Source organism: Salmo trutta, chromosome 6 (genome assembly GCF_901001165.1).
Source record: "Salmo trutta chromosome 6, fSalTru1.1, whole genome shotgun sequence".
In the NCBI taxonomy this organism is placed as follows: Eukaryota; Metazoa; Chordata; class Actinopteri; order Salmoniformes; family Salmonidae; genus Salmo; species Salmo trutta.
The window spans coordinates 20247957-20267755 of record NC_042962.1 but is presented as its reverse complement, the minus strand read 5'-3'; the positions used below and the strand labels follow the sequence as shown (position 1 = coordinate 20267755).

At 47.1% G+C, this 19799-nt stretch overlaps 1 protein-coding gene across 10 annotated transcripts in view; it reads left to right on the top strand.

Moving 5' to 3' along the window:
- The window catches only part of LOC115195626 (microtubule-associated protein 4), a 115840-nt gene that overhangs the window by 61018 nt on the left and 35023 nt on the right, over positions 1-19799 (top strand). For all 10 annotated transcript variants that reach the window (XM_029755687.1, XM_029755690.1, XM_029755685.1 and 7 more), the window contains one exon: positions 386-1768. In XM_029755687.1, the coding sequence (XP_029611547.1) occupies positions 386-1768 (1383 nt within the window). The remainder of the gene's footprint in view (positions 1-385; positions 1769-19799) is intronic.

Here is a 19799-nt window from a genome sequence, read left to right as displayed (position 1 = left end):
GGGTAGCACGGAGTCAGCAGCCAAAAAGTCACAGTATTACCAGTCCCTCAGCGGGACTATTCATTCACACAGGGGTTACTGAGGCAACGGGCCAATGAGGATGCATGAGTTATTTGACAACCATGTTGCATTTTGAGTGTTCAGTGGCAAAATGAGAAATTGCAGCTCGTACACTACCAAAGTTCAGTTATATTGAATGGACCGTCAATAAGCGTCTACAGCTGTAAAGATGTACACAATGTCTGTTACTACTCTCATTTCTTAGACTGCATTGTTGAACTTGGTTTTGTTTTCAAAGTAAGTGAGCCCTTTGAAGTTCACGCTTTTGTCTAGATGAGAGAGACTGTATGCATGCTTTAAACTCTCTTCCCTCTTCAAACACGAGGTGCCCTGGGCGATGGCTGGCCAGACGAGGCTTGCATTCCCACCGACCTGCCATTCACCCAAAGCGTCTCCACGGTGATCAGTCGCCATGCCAGCCACCTGGCGGCCAGCCCCGAGGACCGCCCTGACTCTGGCTGGCCCCACCGAGAGGCCTCGGCCGTGGGGGAGGAGCGGGAAAGCAACGAAGGAAACGACCGCAAACAACAGCAGAAGAAGAAGAAGAAAAGGAGGCCCCGGGATGATGTGTACGACCTGGTAGAAAACAGGGGCCACCCGGAGGCTCAGGCTGAAAACACACCCCTGTCAGAGGGCCACCACAGGGTCTCCCCTCGCAAGGACAGGGACAGGATGGATGGAGGCTGGGAGCGCGAAGAGCCAGGGAGAAGTGGAGGCAGGGGAAAGAGGGGCAAGAGCAGGAAGAAGCTTCCAGAAGAGTGGGGAGTCACAGCTGAGCCCTTCGTGCCCTCTTCTGCCTCCTCTGCCAATGACCTCCCTGAAGGGCTCCCTGAAGAGGTGTTAGACCAACTAGTGCCCCCCATCACCCATTCCCAGCCCCTGGAGAACCCCTACTCCAACATGGGGCTGAGTCCCGCCAGTGAGGAGTTCTACGAGGGCCTCTTCCCTCCATCTCTCACCCAGGACCTGCTCTCTCTCACAGCTCCCACCTCCCCTCCACCAGCCCTGGGCTGTGAGCTCCTGCCTACCGCCCCTGTCTCCATGCCCACCAGTCAGGGAGACTTCTCGCCCAAGGGCACCTTCCCCATGGCCTCACGTCCAGGAGACCCATTCACCGCTAGCTACCAAGACCTGCTCATGGATACGGAGAGCGCTAGCATGGGCAATGCCAAAGAGGCTTTCTCCACAACCTTTCCCCTAGATTCCCCAGTTCATGAGTCGGGTGTCAAGGTGGTGTTTGATCATGACACCCCCATGCACGATGTCCATATGAAAAATGCCTTAAGTTTAAGCCCCATCCGCCAACCAGATCGTGGCCTGTCCCCATTGGAGAAGTTCAGTGAGCTCACAGCGACCGCTCCCCCTTTCTCCCCCTCCGACAGCTCCTGGCTCATCAATGACTCCAACTTCAACAACGACTCCTTTGAGTTCAGTGACATCACTCCAGGGCGCCCTCTACCTCTGGGCCTGGCCTTCGACACACCCAGCCCAGCCCCCCTCCGCTCCCCCAAAACCATACCGGAATATCACCCCAGGGAGGGCAAATCCCCATCACAGAATATACCCACGAAGTCCCCCTCCTCCTCCTCCTCTTCCACCAAAAGCCCCACCTCCCCGGGGTCTGGTCTGAACCCCGCTGCCAAGCCCTTCTTCCCCAGCTTTGCCGAACTCACGGAGCCCCTGGTGGTGGTGGCCCCCATGTCTGAAGGTTTGTTGCAGTGGCATGTGCTCTCCACTAGGGGGATTGGAGGAGTAGACCCATACCTTGCATGGGCATGCAGCGCTAAGACTGGGCTGGGACCGACTCAATAGCCCAGTCTAGACAGCCTGACTGACTAACATACAGGTTCCCCGAAAAGATACACTCTGTCTGAGGGGCTTGGCTTTTTGGGGGGGTTGGTTTCCTCTCACCCACAAGGCACTGCTGCGTCTGGGCAGTGCTAGAGTGTTCTCATTAACCCTGTGGTGTGCTACTAACCACCACACACAGCGTCACCAGTTTCCCCGGCACTTTCTTAAATAACCAGACCTCTCTTCCTTCCTGCGGGTATCCAGGTGTCTCTGATAACAGTCTAGTGTGTGTCTACTGGACCTCCGTGATTCATCTTTGTCTCCTCTGGGTTGAATTAATATTGGTTTCCTTGTCTTCTTCTCTTTAGCTAACATTTCTTCCAGAGAGGAACCTCTAAACAGTTCTCTGGATGTTTTGTCCAAACCTCTGCAGTGCATGACCACTCTCTAATCAAAGCATGCCTGAATGAATGTACACTCCAATCAGATTCTCATTATCTCCTTCTCTCTTTCCATGTCCTGACGATTTTCATGTCCCTTTTGCCTCTACGACGGCCGCCCCAATAGGTGAGTCAGAAATCTCCTTGATCTTTTTGGGGGAATATGGGAAAATATGTGGGAAATGGGGATCAATATTTTTCTTCAAATCTACCAAGTTTCAATACCTTGAATAATTCATATTAATCCAGAGAGGCCCGGGAAATACCGCAAAATCAGAAGTTCCCATTTAAAGCGTTTAAAACCAAGATCTGGTCATTATGTCAGGGTTCTCCTTTAATAAGAGGGGTGCTGCTCCACCATGTAAAGATTTAAGAGCAAGTGAAACTGATATTTAGTAATGATAAAGTAACTATCCAATGACATTGTTGTGAATTGCAAAACGGCCTGTTCACAAATTCAGCAGTGGTTCTCGACGCCGAGCGCACTCGGGATGCACAGAGCTCACCCCGAGTGTAACTTTGTAACAGCAGTCAAGCAAAATTCAAATGACCAAAGTTGCTAAACTTGCCAGATAACCTCCTTCAACGAATGACAGAATATCTCCGGTATTTGGCCAAATGGAGTTGATGATTATACAGATATCAGATCATGAATATCCAAGGGATGAAGAGTGAAAATAGTTTAAATATCAAGGTATCTTTAACGGGGATCAATTCTGTTTAAAAAATAAATAAAAAATCCATATCTACTCTCATTGTTGATCACACATTCTCTACCGCAGATCTCATATGGGCAGCAAGAAACGAGACAGAGAAGCGGGTGAATTGTCATAGCGGGATTTTGACATGCATAGGCGAGAGAAGTGCTTTGATAAAGCAACCTATGGCTGACAGAATAAAGTTAGGAATTTCCATGCGAGACAGGAGTGGGGATTTTGGGTTTCAGTGGGATTGGGACCAGATAGAATAATAACCTAATCCTGGACAGGAGAAGGGAGAATTTTCCCTCATGCCTTTTTTTTTTTACAGACTGTGACAGAAATGCCTATGTAGTGAATTGTGTCGTAGGCCTATCAAATTTGTGACTGTCCAAAGAGTCACAACGACAGCTCAAAGAGGCACACATTATTTTATAAGCTATACTGTAGAGGTTTCCTCTGGGGTTTATTAACTGCATTCGGGCCGTGTGTGCAGTCCGTGTCAATAATGCGTGTGCTTTGAATTGATGCCGACTTTGTTTGAATTAAATATTCTAGAGGCTTCTAAAGGCTTCCCGTGCAACAACCTGTTTGGATAATGTGCAATTACATTTTTTGCTAATCTGCTGCTGCGCACGTTATGTATTTTGTGAAATTGCATTAGTGACACATTTCCCAGGTCTTGTCGTCGTTTTTGGGGGGAAATGTGAAGTGATCCTGGGACAGTCCCGGGATCCCTGTTACCCATCTTAATCCCTAGTGGGAAATAAATTGTGGGAAAGTCTTGTGTTGCAATGCACCACAGTGAAGCAATCTCTTTGAGACAGGGCAAGACGGGCTGAAAAAAAGTGGCTTGGGGCTGACTCCAAGGAGGTGGGGACACTAGGACAGGAAAGTGGAATATAGAATAGAATTGAGAGAGAGGTTGTTTTAGGAGACAGGCGCTCTTGTTTGAGAGCTCCAGATGTTGGCTAGCACCCCTTGGGTCTCCCCTGGTGTCCTGTGTGCTCTCTCCGAAGGCCATGAGGGCTGAGTGAAGGTTAGCCGAACCCCCCATAGAGTCGCTTACATAAGCTGCCATGTTCAGGCCGAGCGAACCCCACTGGCACCTTGACTCTCACTGAGCTGAGAGGGGTGAGCACCCCAAACCCCCTCTAACCCCTCCCTCCCAGGCAACTTGCCCAGAATGCACTGCAGCCAGAATAGTATTGTCCAATAAGAGACAACATTCAGCACCCTCTCTTCTCTCGCTGCTGTTTCACAGTATTTCTCCCATTTCCCCCTTACATAATAAAGACACTGGGATATACACACCCCATCCGTTCTAGTGCAGTCATCCGGGGACGATGACTGACACTTTAACTCCACAGTAGTTGCTCAAAGGAGCAAGTGGTAAACGAGCGTCACGGTCAGTTTTTTTATCACAGTTTTATTTTAAGCCATGTGTACTGAATGTGCCCCTCAAGATACAGCTGCCACAGCCAATTAGATGCCGCCTTCACCATCAGGCAGCTTTAAGTGAGCGCACAATGCCCAAACTACACACATTTATATATATTTATTAACTTTGGCAATCTGGGTTCCTCTGTAATGAAGAGTTATGACAGTCGCGAACTCCCTCGGATTCACTTTGGAGAAATTGTCCAGCCGGGTAGCGTGTGAAATATTTGTTTATTTATGAGCGCCCCGGCGAGCTGCCAGTATATAAATAGATCATGTTAACACGCAGCGTTAAAGCGCAGCTCAGCAGGCACCACTCTGATTAATTGAAGAAGCGGACGAGTAGATACAGTTTACCTTTTCATCCCGCATCACTTCCTGTCCGTGGCTTCCTCTTCCAGCTCGGTGCAGCCAAAGACTGGCTCTAATGAGACGTGAGCCCGTTATTCACCTGTGGAGATAGATAGAGAAACAGTGACGTGTATAAAAAGTGCTTAATTTGGTCTGGCACCTTGAGTCAGCCATCGCAGCAGAGCCCATTGAACATCTAAAAGTGTATGGCTTTTAACAGTTGCACTCTGTTCCTTGAGATGAATAGCTTGATGTGTGGGTGGGTGGGTTTTGGTAGAGACACAGCTGTCTCTGTTGCCCCTCTGTAATTTGCCCTCTTTGCCAGTGTTCAAGGGGTGGAGCTGTGTCACTGGGGGTGCTATTTAGGCCCTGTAGGAGACAAGAGGTAAAGCTGCTGTGTCCCAGCCCATCCCTCACCCAGCATGCTCTTTCCTGGGGATGAAGGACAAGATTAGGCCAACAGCAGTGTGTGTGTGTGTGTGTGTGTGTGTGTGTGTGTGTGTGTGTGTGTGTGTGTGTGTGTGTGTGTGTGTGTGTTCTGTTTCTCATGTTTTGTTCAGTGTTTGAAGTTCAGTAGACAATTCTTGTTGTTACCCATACGAGTGGAAAAGTGCACCGTTAGCTCAGGGCAAAATCCTTTGACAGCTCAGCCACTGCCACTCAGTATCTCTGTGTGTGTGTCTGTGTGTTTGTTTGTGGGACAAGGGGTCATTCATGTGCTTTTCATTTGGGCACAGGCCAGAGATTAAGCACCTCTCAGCTTCAGTGAAGATGATTGTATTTTAACAGCGTTTTAGTTTGATTGTATTTTAACAGCGTTTTAGTATGATTGTATTTTAACAGTGTTTTAGTATATCTCCAAGGTCTCAACACAAACTAGTATTGGATTTCCTCTATCGGAGTAATTATCTCAAAGATGGACTTTCACACATATGAGAGCATTTCAGAGTGTTATCATATTGACTTGGTCTTGGTGGGGTGTGTGTGTGTGTGTGTGGTGTTAGATAAAGTTAGTCTGGCCTTGCTCCCCCTCATTACTGGTCGGTTGGTGTATTTATAGACCAACCAATACGGGGCATATCCTTGCCCTCACGAAGCCTCTCTCCCATTCACAACCCCCCACTCCACCTACCGCCTGTGACCCAATGTAATATTGATGGGATTTGTGTGGTTTAGATAAGTCGAGCATTCCTGGCCTTTTGAGGTGAGGCAGTCAGACTGTTAACTTGCCTCTGTGAATGACAACATCCCTTGGCCATTTGGGGGTGAGTGGGAGGAGTACAGCGCATTAACAGAGGTGCCAATGTGCCACCGATGTGCCCCCACAGTGTCCCCATGTCACTGTGACTGCACACAGCAACAAAACGAGTCACTGGTGTTATTTTAGGGCCGCGACCCAGAACAACGAAGCTTCATAAATATTCCAGCCACCTATTTTTATCTATGGTGCTTTTCACTGTTCCTGGGGGGGCGGATTTCTTTAATAGGCCGTTGACGGATGGGATCCTAGAAGGGACAAGTGTACAGTATTAGCAGAGTTGTCCATGCACTGTGAATTGATGGGTTGTGACGTGAAGGGGTAACCTATGTGATTTCACCATTGTGAAAGCCGGGACTCACACGGGTGCTGTTTTAGAAAGAGGTTATTATCAGGTAGTGGGGACTATCTCCGTAAAGGAGTATTACAGTCCAAGCCTGTGGGGTTTGGATGGCGTTTTGTTCTATCTCTGTCATATTCCTATGAGGATATGCTGGCAGCCAGACCACAACATTACACTTCTGTTATCACCGATGGGAAGAACACATTGGATCAGAGGGGTGAGGGCGATACGGAATAACCCCAGGCCCTAGCCGTGTATCAATACCACCATCTCTATTCTGTAACACACTTTCTGATTCTCCAAAAATATATATATATAATACTCCATCTGTTTGGCTTTAAAAGCCTTTGTTTCTTCATTTCCTTAACCACCCGTTATAACAGTGCTAAGGTTGGGTTGGTGCCACCCACTGCTCTCTGTGCGTCAGCCACTCTAGAACAGCTGTAATTACGTTGTAAGTGCTGTTTTATTTGCAGTTATGCTTGCGTCACATCACTGTCAGTCGCTTGCGTATAACCATCAATCAAGAAGTCAGTGGGGTTTCTGTGTCGCTTCCATTCCATTCCTCTCCACCAATAAAAGGGAGAGCGTGGCGATTCTTCGAAATACCATGTTTTCATTGGAGAAGATTTGATCTCGATAGGGGGTCATGCTGAGACCAAGGTCTCCTTCACAGATGAGCCCTGATGAGCATCTGAATGTGGAGTCATCCGTGACAGTGTTGAACGGTGGATTTTTGCCACCAGCCCTGTCCCCTTGATGTGGTGAGACAGAAGCACCCAGGTGTGGGCTCAGGGCATGTGGTTAAACAGTGAGCTCCAAAAGTATTGGGACAGTGACAAATGTTTTGTTGTTTTGGCTCTGTACTCCAGCACTTTGGATTTGAAATGATACAAAGTACCCCCATTTTAGGGTAACAAAAATATTGGGACAAATTCACTTATGTGTATTAAAGTAGTAAAAAGTTGAGTACTTTTTGATGTAGACATATTCAATGTCTACATCAAGCTTGTGACTCTACAAACTTGTTGGATGCCATTGTTGTTTGTTTTGGTTGTGTTTCAGATTATTTTGTGCCCAATAGAAATGAATGGTTAGTAATGTATTGTGTCATTTTGGAGTCACTTTTATTGTAAATAAGAATAGAATGTGTTTCTAGACACTTCTACATTCATGTGGATGCTACCATGATTACGGATAATCCTGAATGAATCGTGAATAACGATAAATATAACCCCCCCCCCAAAAATGCTAACCTCCCCTGTTATTGTAATGGTGAGAAGTTAGCATGTCTTGGGGGTACGGAGCCAAAACAACACAAAATGTGTCACTGTCCCAATACTTTTGGAGCTTCTGACACAGCCCCCATGGAGACAGACAAACCTATCCACAGCAGGGCTGCTCTGCTGCCCACTGGCCCTCAGCAACATTGCAGAGTACAGAGCGGCAAGAGTTAAAGGCTTTGATTCCTCTGCTGTTCCTCTGAGAGCGATTTTGTGTGTGTGTGTGGGGGGGGGGGCCTGTCTGGGTGATGTCTTTTTGATCTAGCGGGAACAGCGTGACAGACAGTTGTTTGTTCATGTGAACTAGACAATGATGTGTGAATAGTGAAAATCCTTGTGGGTTTACATTGGTTTACTAATGCTTCAAAAAGCTACACGAAAAGGTGTTTATGATTTGAAGACTACTAGAGACATGGCAGACTTGAATAAAATGGATTGTAAAGTGTTGTATAAATGTTACTCAAATGTGAATGTTGTGAAAATGGTAGGAAAGGTCAGATTGTTGATTTAATTTTTCCAGTGGTAGACAGTTATAGATGTGCCTTTGGGGAGGGTGGGGTCTGGCTAGTTGCCATCGTAACTGAGGAGCAGTTAATGTTGCCATGGGGATGGCAACTGATGCTGAGAACGTAGGCTGAGGCTAAAATATCTTTATCAGTGACCCACACACCCAACAGTCAAAAATATACACACACACACACACACACACACCAACCACACAGTAACATGACACTCACAAACGCAGTAGAATACATGTACAGTTGAAGTCGGAAGTTTACATACACCTTAGCTAAATACATTTAAACTCCGTTTTTCACAATTCCTGACATTTAATCCCAGTAAAAATTCCCTGTCTTAGGTCAGTTAGGATCACCACTTTATTTTAAGAATGTGAAATGTCAGAATAATAGTAGAGAGAATGATTTATTTCAGCTTTTATTTCTTTCATCACATTCCTAGTGGGTCAGAAGTTGACATGCACTCAATTAGTATTTGGTAGCATTGCCTTTAAATTGTTTAACTTGTGTTAAATGTTTTGGGTAGCCTTCCACAAGCTTCCCACAATAAGTTGGGTGAATTTTGGCCCATTCCTCCTGACAGAGGTGGTGTAACTGAGTCAGGTTTGTAGGCCTCAATGCTCACACACGCTTTTTCAGTTCTGCCCACAAATTTTCTATAGGATTGAGGTCAGGGCGTTGTGATGGCCACTCCAATACCTTGACTTTGTTGTCCTTAAGCCATTTTGCCACAGCTTTGGAAGTATGCTTGGGGTCATTGTCCATTTGGAAGGCCCATTTGTGACCAAGCTTTAACTTCCTGACTGATGTCTTGAGATGTTGCTTCAATATATCCACATAATTTTCCTCCCTCATGATGCCTTCTATTTCGTGAAGTGCACCAGTCCCTCCTGCAGCAAAGATGATGCTGCCACCCTCGTGCTCCATGGTTGGGATAGTGTTCTTCGGCTTACAAGCCTCCCCCTTTTTCCTCCAAACATCACGATGGTCATTATGGCCAAACAGTTCTATTTTTGTTTCATCAGACCAGAGGACATTTCTCCAAACAGTATGATCTTTGTCCCCATGTGCAGTTGCAAACCAGTCTTGCTTTTTTATGGTGGTTTTGGAGCAGTGGCTTCTTCCTTGCTGAGCGGCCTTTCAGATTTTGTCGATATAGGACTCGTTTTACTGTGGATATCGATACTTTTGTACCTGTTTCCTCCAGCATCTTCACAAGGTCCTTTGCTGTTGTTCTGGGATTGATTTGCACTTTTCACACCAAAATACCTTCATCTCTAGGAGACAGAATGCGTCTCCTTCCTGAGTGGTATGACGGCTACGTGGTCCCATGGTGTTTATACTTGCGTACTATTGTTTATACAAATGAACATGGTACCTTCAGGCGTTTGGAAATTGCTCCCAAGGATGAACCAGACTTGTGGTGGTCTACATTTTTTTTCTGAGGTCTTGGCTGATTTCTTTTGGTTTTCCCATGATGTCAAGCAAAGAGGCACTGAGTTTGAAGGTAGGCCTTGAAATACATCCACAGGTACACCTCCAATTGATTCAAATTATGTCAATTAGCTTATCATGTATGTAAACTTCTGACCCACTGGGAATTGTGATACAGTGAGTTATAAGTGAAGTAATCTGTCTGTAAACAATTGTTGGAAAAATGTATTGTGTCATGCGCAAAGTAGATGTCCTAACCGATTTGCCAAAAATATAGTTTGTTAACAAGAAATTTGTGGAGTGGTTGAAAAAACGAGTTTTAATGACTCCAACCTAAGTGTATGTAAACATCTGACTTCAACTGTATGTTTAAATACAATTTCCTTTTTTTCTCATGCAACCTCATTAGAGTGAAACTGATCATGTACACGGAAACAACAAAGCGTTACGCTGGACGGCGCAGTACATCACAGCACCAGCCACTCTATCACGGTCTTAAAGGTGCAATATGCAGAAATCGCTCCGCCATTTCCTGGTTGCAAAAATTTTAATAGCTCGCCTAATTTCAATGAATGTGACAAAACAAGCAATGTATAGTGTAGATAATCATTTTACCATCTAAACCGCTGTGAAATATATTTTCAGTACCCAAAAATATTGTATTTTCAACTTTTTGACGCTAGTGTACAAAACCGAAAGTAAAAGATGCAAAAACAAAACTTAAGAACGGGAAGCATTGAAATAGTGCATATAGAACAGATCTACCGCTTCTTAGACTTGCTTTCAATGCTAATGATAGATCTATAACTCACATTTCTATGTGAATTCGGTCGGGTCGCCCAAAATGTTTTTAAAAACGCTGCTTTAATTATACAAAACATGTTAATGAAGCAGCCCTGGGCTTGTTTCTGTTTCTATAACGAGCTCTGGAATCGGGTGATTTCTAAAACTGGTGGGCGGCCGCCTGCATGTGGAAGGAGGAAGGGAGCAGTCTGCTGTCAAAGAATAATATAATATTCCTGGCAGAGCAGAGCAGCATAGCAGAGAGACTGTTCCACCTCCCCTTCCACTCACTCCCCTGACACAGCTGGCATAATCCATAATCCAGACCTGACATGATGGGGCTGACACTGTTTGATTTACAGCAGACATGCTAGGATTATTTTTAGATTCCATAAACTGGAATAATCCAACTCTGAGCTGTCCTGGTACCAATTTCTTCTCATTGCAAGAAATTGCTGGTTCTCGCCCTCTCACTACAAGAATGTGTTCATTCTCGCCCTTGTATTTGAAAGTTGATGTAATGCTCGTTAAAGGAGAAATGAGTGGACTTCCTTCCCTGGATTTCTTCTCATTGCTATGTTTCGCACTTTATATATGCACCTTCTTTCTCGTCCCCTGTATTTGAGTGGCGGTGGTCTTACGATGCGGGATAAAGGAGAAATGATTGAGAAATGTCTTGTCACTTTAGAGTGAAAGGCTTGACAACCACATGCTGGCAGTACATGGCACACCAAATTGAATTCCGAATCAATCTGCTCAAAAACCTAAACCCAAAATGCAGCCATCACTAAGATTTCATATCAATTGGACATGTCATGAATACATATATCCACTCTTAAGTTTTACCCCCCAAAAATCATCCCATTTGATTGAGCGTCCGTCGTTTATCCAATTTAGGGAATTTTGGGAGCTGAGCTGATCTGAGCTTGTTGGGCATTAACCAGGGATCAGTTGTGTCCAGAGTGGGAACGACTGTGAATCTGGCAGAGCGAATTGGCCACAGGCACCACATCCATAATCAATAGCAATGGATGAGGGATCCGAGCACATCTGCTATAATAGAACTAAAATGGTGGGGCGGTTTATGGACTTATGGATTTTACCGCGCAAGATTGAACAGCTATTTCACATTGATAGATGGTTACGCGGATCTCGGGCCATTTGTTAGTAGTCTGCAACACTTTAATAGGGCTCTGTTGTTGTTCCAGGACAATTATAATGGCAATCTGCCCAATACATCAGGCAATAGTCAGCTTCTCATCAGAAGATGGCTATTAGATAGGTGAAAGTAATACATCAGAGGCTAGGTGCAGCTTACGTCAGTGTTCAGAAGTAGACCCAGTTTCAACCTGTAGAATAGATTCCATTGAATACAAGGGAGTAACTACTGAAGCATCAACTCAATAAACCCTTTCAGTTATAGTGAGCAATCAAAGCACATTGTCATGTTATTTTTAACGCCGTACTATTTTATCAAATATGACCAATAATTCATTACAATATGAGTGAAATAGTTTTCCTTCCCAATTGTTTTTGTATGAAGTACGTTAAAAAGCAGCTTTTCTGTGTTGGAATGGGGTGGGTATACCTCAACAGCAGGGTATTCTGTGTTGGAATGGGGTGGGTATACCTCAATAGCAGGGTATTCTGTGTTGGAATGGGGTGGGTATACCTCAACAGCAGGGTATTCTGTGTTGGAATGGGGTGGGTATACCTCAACAGCAGGGTATTCTAGGTTGGAATGGGGTGGGTATACCTCAACAGTAGGATGGTGTGGGCGTACATGGTCACAAAATATGCAAGTAGACTGCTGATTGGCCAGATCATCGTCTATGAAGAAATAGCAAGCATTTTTCAAACGGTCTGTTTGAGGTGGGATTTTTGAAGTGTTTTTTTTTCCCCTTCAATTTATGCTTTGGCCACAAATAAGAGTATAGGATGAGTCTTTTAAAAGTTAGATTTTCACTGGACAGTTATCTGTCTGGTAATGTGTGCCATCGTGTCTGGAAAAGGAGGGTTCTCAAACACAAAGTACACAAAGCAAGGCTCCCTCCCTCTGATTTTGAGGCTGATGTGATGTAGTACACTGATCTGAGGGAGGCAAGGAGTTCATCGTGGAAGAGAGGATCTCCGGCTTGGACGATAACGGCCACAGCATGCGACTATCACATTTTTGGGTTGATCAAACCCAATCTTCCCCTCCCTCCCAAGCTATTTGCAGCTGAAATGATCTGTCTGGAGGCCAGTCTATCAGCGTGACACAGACATTGCTGGATTAACAGACTTGCATAGGCATTAACAGCTGAACGACCGTAGCAGACTGATGACTGTGATTAATTGAAAGATACCATTAACTCAAGAGCAGTGTGAGAGCAGCTCATTGGTTCATAGCTCAGCAGATAATAGTATACGAAAATGCCCCCAGTTGATTTTGGCCTCTCCCTCTCCTCCTCTCACCTCTCTCTCCCCTCCTCCTCTCACCTCTCTCTCCCCTCCTCCTCTCACCTCTCTCTCCCCTCCTCCTCTCACCTCTCTCTCCCTCTCCTCCTCTCACCTCTCTCTCCCTCTCCTCCTCTCACCTCTCTCTCCCCCTCCTCCTCTCACCTCTCTCTCCCCCCTCCTCCTCTCACCTCTCTCTCCCCTCCTCCTCTCACCTCTCTCTCCCTCTCCTCCTCTCACCTCTCTCTCCCCCTCCTCCTCTCACCTCTCTCTCCCTCTCCTCCTCTCACCTCTCTCTCCCTCTCCTCCTCTCACCTCTCTCTCCCCCTCCTCCTCTCACCTCTCTCTCCCCCTCCTCCTCTCACCTCTCTCTCCCCTCCTCCTCCTCATCCTCTCTCCCTCTCCTCCTCTCACCTCTCTCTCCCTCTCCTCCTCTCCCTCTCTCTCCCCCCTCCTCCTCTCACCTCCTCTCCCCCCCTCCTCTCACCTCTCCTCCCCCTCCTCCTCTCACCTCTCTCTCCCTCTCCTCCTCTCACCTCTCTCTCCCCCCTCCTCCTCTCACCTCTCTCTCCCCCCTCCTCTCACCTCTCTCTCCCCCTCCTCCTCTCACCTCTCTCCCCCCCTCCCCTCTCACCTCTCTCTCCCCCTCCCCTCTCCCCTCTCCCCTCTCCCCTCCTCCTCTCACCTCTCTCTCCCCTTCCCCTCCTCTCCCTCCTCTCACCTCTCTCTCCCCCTCTCCTCTCACCTCTCTCTCCCCCTCCTCCTCTCACCTCTCTCTCCCCCTCCCCTGGGCCCCCTCTTCACCCTCTCTCCCCTCTCTCCCCCTCCTCCTCTCACCTCTCTCTCCCCCTCCTCCTCTCACCTCTCTCCCCCCCTCCTCCTCTCACCTCTCTCTCCCCCTCCCCTCTCACCTCTCTCTCTCCCCCTCCTCCTCTCACCTCTCTCTCCCCCTCCTCCTCTCACCTCTCCTCTCCCCTCCTCCTCCTCACCTCTCTCTCCCCCTCCTCCTCTCACCTCTCTCTCCCCCTCTCCTCCTCTCACCTCTCTCTCCCCTCCTCCTCTCACCTCTCTCTCCCCTCCTCCTCTCACCTCTCTCTCCCCCTCCTCCTCTCACCTCTCTCTCCCCTCTCCCTCCTCTCACCTCTCTCCCTCTCCTCCATTCACTCTCTCTCCCCCTCCTCTCTCACACTCGTCTCTCCCCCCTCCTCCTCTCACCTCTCTCACTCCCTCCCTCCTCCTCTCACCTCTCTCTCCCCCTCCTCCTCTCACCTCTCTACCCTCCCCACCTCCTCTCTCTCTCCTCTCCTCCCTCACCTCTCTCTCCCTCCTCCTCTCACCTCCTCTCCCCCTCTCCTCCACCTCTCATCCTCATCTCGCCCTCTCCTCCGCTCACCTCCTCTGCACTCTCTCTCACCTCTCTCTCCCCTCCTCCGCCCACCTCTCTCTCCTCTCCGCCTCTCACCGCTCCTCCACTCTCTCTCCCCTCCTTCGTCCTCTCACCTCTCTCTCCCCTCCTCCTCCTCTCACTCCTCTCTCTCTCCCTCCTTCCATCTCTCACATCTCTCTCCTCACTCTCCCTCCTCATCTCACCGCTCTCTCCCCTTCCCTCCCTTCTACCTCTCTCTCCCCCTCCTTACTCTCACCTCTCCTCTCCCGCTCCTCCTCTCACCTCTCTCGCTCTCCCTGCTCCGCCTCTCACCTCTCTCTCCCCCGTCCTCCTCTCAACCTCTCTCTCCCCCCTCATCCTCCTCGCCCTCTCTCTCCTCTCCTCCTCTCAACCTCTCTCTCTCTCTCCCTCTCACTCTCTCTCCCTCTCCTCCTCTCACCTCTCTCTCCTCTCCTCCCTCTCACCTCTCTCTCCCCTCCTCCTCTCACCTCTCTCTCCCCCTCCTCCTCCTCTCACCTCTCTCCCCTTCCTCCGTTCATATATTCCTCTGGCTCCACTTGGTTGCCGTGGCAAGGATCCTGTTGCCATGGAAATGGGAGGCAGTTGCTTTTGGAGACATTGGGTAGAGAGGGCTACCAAGGAAACAATGGGTGTGTGACAGCAGGGGGAGGGGGGACTGATTGAGCTAAAAATAGAACCACTAAAGACTGTCTAGCTTTCTCTCTTCCGCCTCACTCCTTCTCTTTGTCTGTCTTCTGATCTCTCCCTCCATGCCGTTCTTCCCTTTCTCTTTCTCTCTCAGAGAAGTGAATACACTAGTTTGAGCACTGACTTCTTTTTCACTTTTAGATTTAGCCTCACTGTTCAACGATGCTGTGCCTCTCCTCAATTGTAAAGCTTACATTTGAAGTATTGCACCTCCTGAATAATTTACCTCTGAGTGTGTACTTGTTTAATGGCTTGACTGATTGGCCTATTTACATATTCTGTAGGGCACCGGGTTAAATAAAGCCCCCTTTACTCTCATCAGTGTTCTTAATGAATGGCCACCTATCTAACCTATTTGCAGCATACTCCGTAGATAGTTCACTGATGACAGGCTCCAGTGCAAGGATGGAACATTTTTGGATGGAACATTGCAGAATATGTTATTCATTTGATGAATCTGAAAAATAACTCATATTTCTTGCTGCTGTTTTTACCTCCCAGTTGCTTCCATTGTTAGAGATGATTTGATTTAACTCGATTACCTTTTATCCAAATATCCACTGCTAAATTAAGTTATGGAATGGTTTGCAACTTTCTGCTTCCTTTCTGCGTCCTTATTGTTGTTCGTCTGTTAGACACGGTGCTTTAGTAGCACAGTGGGATTATGTAGAAGAGCCTCTGTGTGTGTGTGTGTGTGTGTGTGTGTGTGTGTGTGTGTGTGTGTGTGTGTGTGTGTGTGTGTGTGTGTGTGTGTGTGTGTGTGTGTGTGTGTGTGTGTGTATGCGCGTGTGCGCACGTCCAGCCACCCAGCCAGGCAGAGTGAGGTCATCACTGGAGAGGGGGCGCTCTGTGTCCCTGTCCTTGAGGGGCTTGGGTGTCACTCATTTGGGATTGAGAGAGGGCTGCGATGTGACAGTGACAGTGGCCCCCAGCCTGCCTGTGAGTCGGCAGGGTCAGCATGGCCCAAATATACACATTATTATTCCACTGTGTCTGCCTAGCACTACACTACCCTACCCTACACAACCCTACCCCACCCTACACTACCCTACCCTACACTACCCTACACAATCCCACACATTACCCTGCCCTACACTACACTACCCTACACTACACCACCCTACACTACACTACACTATCCTACCCTATACAACCCTACCCTACACAACCCTACCCTATACTACCCTACCATACCCTACCCTACACTACCCTACACAATCCTACACATTACCCTACCCCACCCTACCCTACCCTATACAACCCTACCCTACCCTACACAACCCTACCCTACACAACCCTACACTACCCTACCCTACACTACCCTACACAATCCTACACGTTACCCTACCCTACCCCACCCTACCCTATACAACCCGACCCTACCCTATACAACCCTACCCTACACTGCCCTACACAATCCTACACATTACCCTGCCCTACACTACACTACCCTACACTACACTACCCTACCCTACCCTACACTACCCTACACAACACTACCCTACACAACCCTACCCAACACTACACAACCCTACCCTACACACCCCTACCCTACATTACACTACACTACACAACTCTACGCTACCCTACACAACCCTACCCTACCCTACCCTACCCTACATTACACTACCCTACACAAGACTACAATACCCTACGCTACACTACACTACCCTACCCTGCACCACACTACCCTACACCACACTACCCTACACTGCCCTACACTACACTACCCTACTCTGCACTACCCTATCCTACACTACCCCACACTACCCTACACGAGACTACACTACCCTACGCTACATTACAGACCCTACCCTGCACTACCCTACACTGCCCTACACTACAGTACACTACCCTACTCTACACTATCCTACACTACACTACCCTACTCTGCACTACCCTATCCTACACTACCCCACACTACCCTACTCTACACTACACTACCCTACTCTGCACTACACTATCCTACACTGCACTACCCTACTCTGCACTACCCTATCCTACACTACCCCACACTACCCTACTCTACACTACCCTACACTACACTACCCTACTCTGCACTACCCTATCCTACACTACCCCACACTACCCTACTCTACACCACCCTACCCTACACTACGCTACACTACCCTACTCTACACTATCCTACACTACACTACCCTACTCTGCACTACCCTATCCTACACTACCCCACACTACCCTACTCTACACTATCCTACACTACACTACCCTACTCTGCACTACCCTATCCTACACTACCCCACACTACTATTCTCTACACTACACTACCAGGTTCGACTCTTGATGTACACAGGTACAGGACACCACTACAAAATACACTAAGAAATTCTGACGTGATCATGAATGGCTGACAATGTTGTCTAAACACATTGAAGAATCGTGCAAATACTATTTCTAAAAACAGTCATGTTTTTCCACATTGCAGATCTATGGTTTGCTTCATTCACCATACCACACATCCGTGTGTATGCGGCCACTTTGTTTTTTTATAGTAGCTTCTCGGCTTGTGATTAGCATCGGAAGGGATTGCGTCTGATCAGATCTGTCTCATTGTGTTTGTCCTGGCCTTGTGTCTATTGTCAGAGCTTCATACTCTGAGCTGCAGAAGCAGACTCAACTGGAGCTTATGTAACGTGGCCCCATTAGTGCTGGGGGACTGGATGACTGGTAAAGCCATGTGTTTCTGTCTGTTGGTGTGTGTTTCTGTGGACAATACATCTATTTTGGTTTCCGAAGCCACAGAAGCTTCACACAGACCAGAGATGTACATTTGTCAGAGCCTGTTGCCCATCACATCTTTTCCCGCATTACTAAACTCTGAGCTGAACTGTGTAGAAAGAAAGTTGCACACTTTTCACATGCTTGGGTCAATCTAACTAATGTTACGCAGTGCCTTGTTAAGGGTTACGCTGGGGTTAACATCAAAGAATGTTCTCTGTCTTGTCCCTGTCCTGGTTCACATTGACGGTTAGTCAATCAATCAGGAGGTGAGAGTGTGTCTTCATGTTCATTGTAGCCCAGAGTAAACCTTCATTCTGGCTGAGACAGGTGGTCATTCATTTTGATTCCTCAGCTGACACTTAAAGGTTAGAGGGGGATGTTTTGGGGCGGGAACGGCCGTGTCCTGGGGCCTGGTGTTTGACTGTGGTTCAGAACTGTCTCTACACCCCACACAGCCATACAGCTCCTCTTCAAAGCTCCAAGACAGTCATTTTGGCTGTCACTGTCCTTCTGTGGCGCGACTGACAGACGGATTACTGTCAAACCTAACCGACTGGTATGTATCAAATGTACAGTTGAAGTCGAACGTTTACATACACTTAGGTTGGAGTCATTAAAACTCGTTTTTCAACCACTCCACAAATTTCTTGTTAACAAACTATAGTTTTGGCAAGTCAGTTAGGACATCTACTTTGTGCATGACACAAGTAATTTTTCCAACAATTGTTTACAGACAGATTATTTCACTTATAATTCACTGTATCACAATTCCAGTGGGTCAGAAGTTTACATACACTAAGTTGACTGTGCCTTTAAACAGCTTGGAAAATTCCAGAAAATGATGTCATGACTTTAGAAGCTTCTGATAGGCTAATTGACATAATTTGAGTCAATTGGAGGTGTACATGTGGATGTATTTCAATGCCTACCTTCAAACTCAGTGCCTCTTTGCTTGACATCATGGGAAAATCAAAAGAAATCAGCCAAGACCTCAGAAAAAGAAATTGTAGACCTCCACAAATCTGGTTCATCCTTGGGAGCAATTTCCAAACACCTGAATGTACCACGTTCATCTGTACAAACAATAGTACGCAAGTATAAAAACAATGGGACCACGCAGCGGTCATACCGCTCAGGAAGGAGACGCGTTCTGTCTCCTAGAGATGAACGTACTTTGGTGCAAAAAGTGCCCTTCAATCCCAGAACAACAGCAAAGGACCTTGTGAAGATGCTGGAGGAAACAGGTACAAAAGTATCTATATCCACAGTAAAACGAGTCCTATATCGACATAACCTGAAAGGCCGCTCAGCAAGGAAGAAGCCACTGCTCCAAAACCGGCATAAAAAATCCAGACTCCGGTTTGCAACTGCACATAGGGACAAAGATCGTACTTTTTTGAGAAAGGTCCTCTGGTCTGATAAAACAAAAATAGAACTGTTTTGCCATAATGACCATCGTCATGTTTGGAAGAAAAAGGGGGAGGCTTGCAAGCCGAAGAACACCATCCCAACCGTGAAGCATGGGGGTGGCAGCATGATGTTGTGGGGGTGCTTTGCTGCAGGAGGGACTGGTGCACTTCACAAAATAGATGGCATCATGAGTGAGGAAAATGATGTGGATATATTGAAGTAACATCTCAAGACGTCAGTCAGGAAGTTAAAGCTTGGTCGCAAATGGGTCTTCCAAATGGACAATGACCCCAAGCACACTCTCAAAGTTGTGGCAAAATGGCTTAAGGACAACAAAGTCAAGGTATTGGAGTGGCCATCACAAAGCCCTGACCTCAATCCTATAGAAAATGTGTCGGCAGAACTGAAAAAGCGTGTGCGAGCAAGGAGGCCTACAAACCTGACTCAGTTACACCAGCTCTGTCAGGAGGAATGGGTCAAAATTCACCCAACTTATTGTGGGAAGCTTGTGGAAGGCTACCCGAAACGTTTGACCCAGTTAAACAATTTAAAGGCAATGCTACCAAATACTAATTGAGTGTATGTAAACTTCTGACCCACTGGGAATGTGATGAAAGAAATAAAATCTGAAATAAATCATTCTCTACTATTATTCTGACATTTCACATTCTTAAAATCAAGTGGTGATCCTAACTGACCTAAGACAGGGAATTG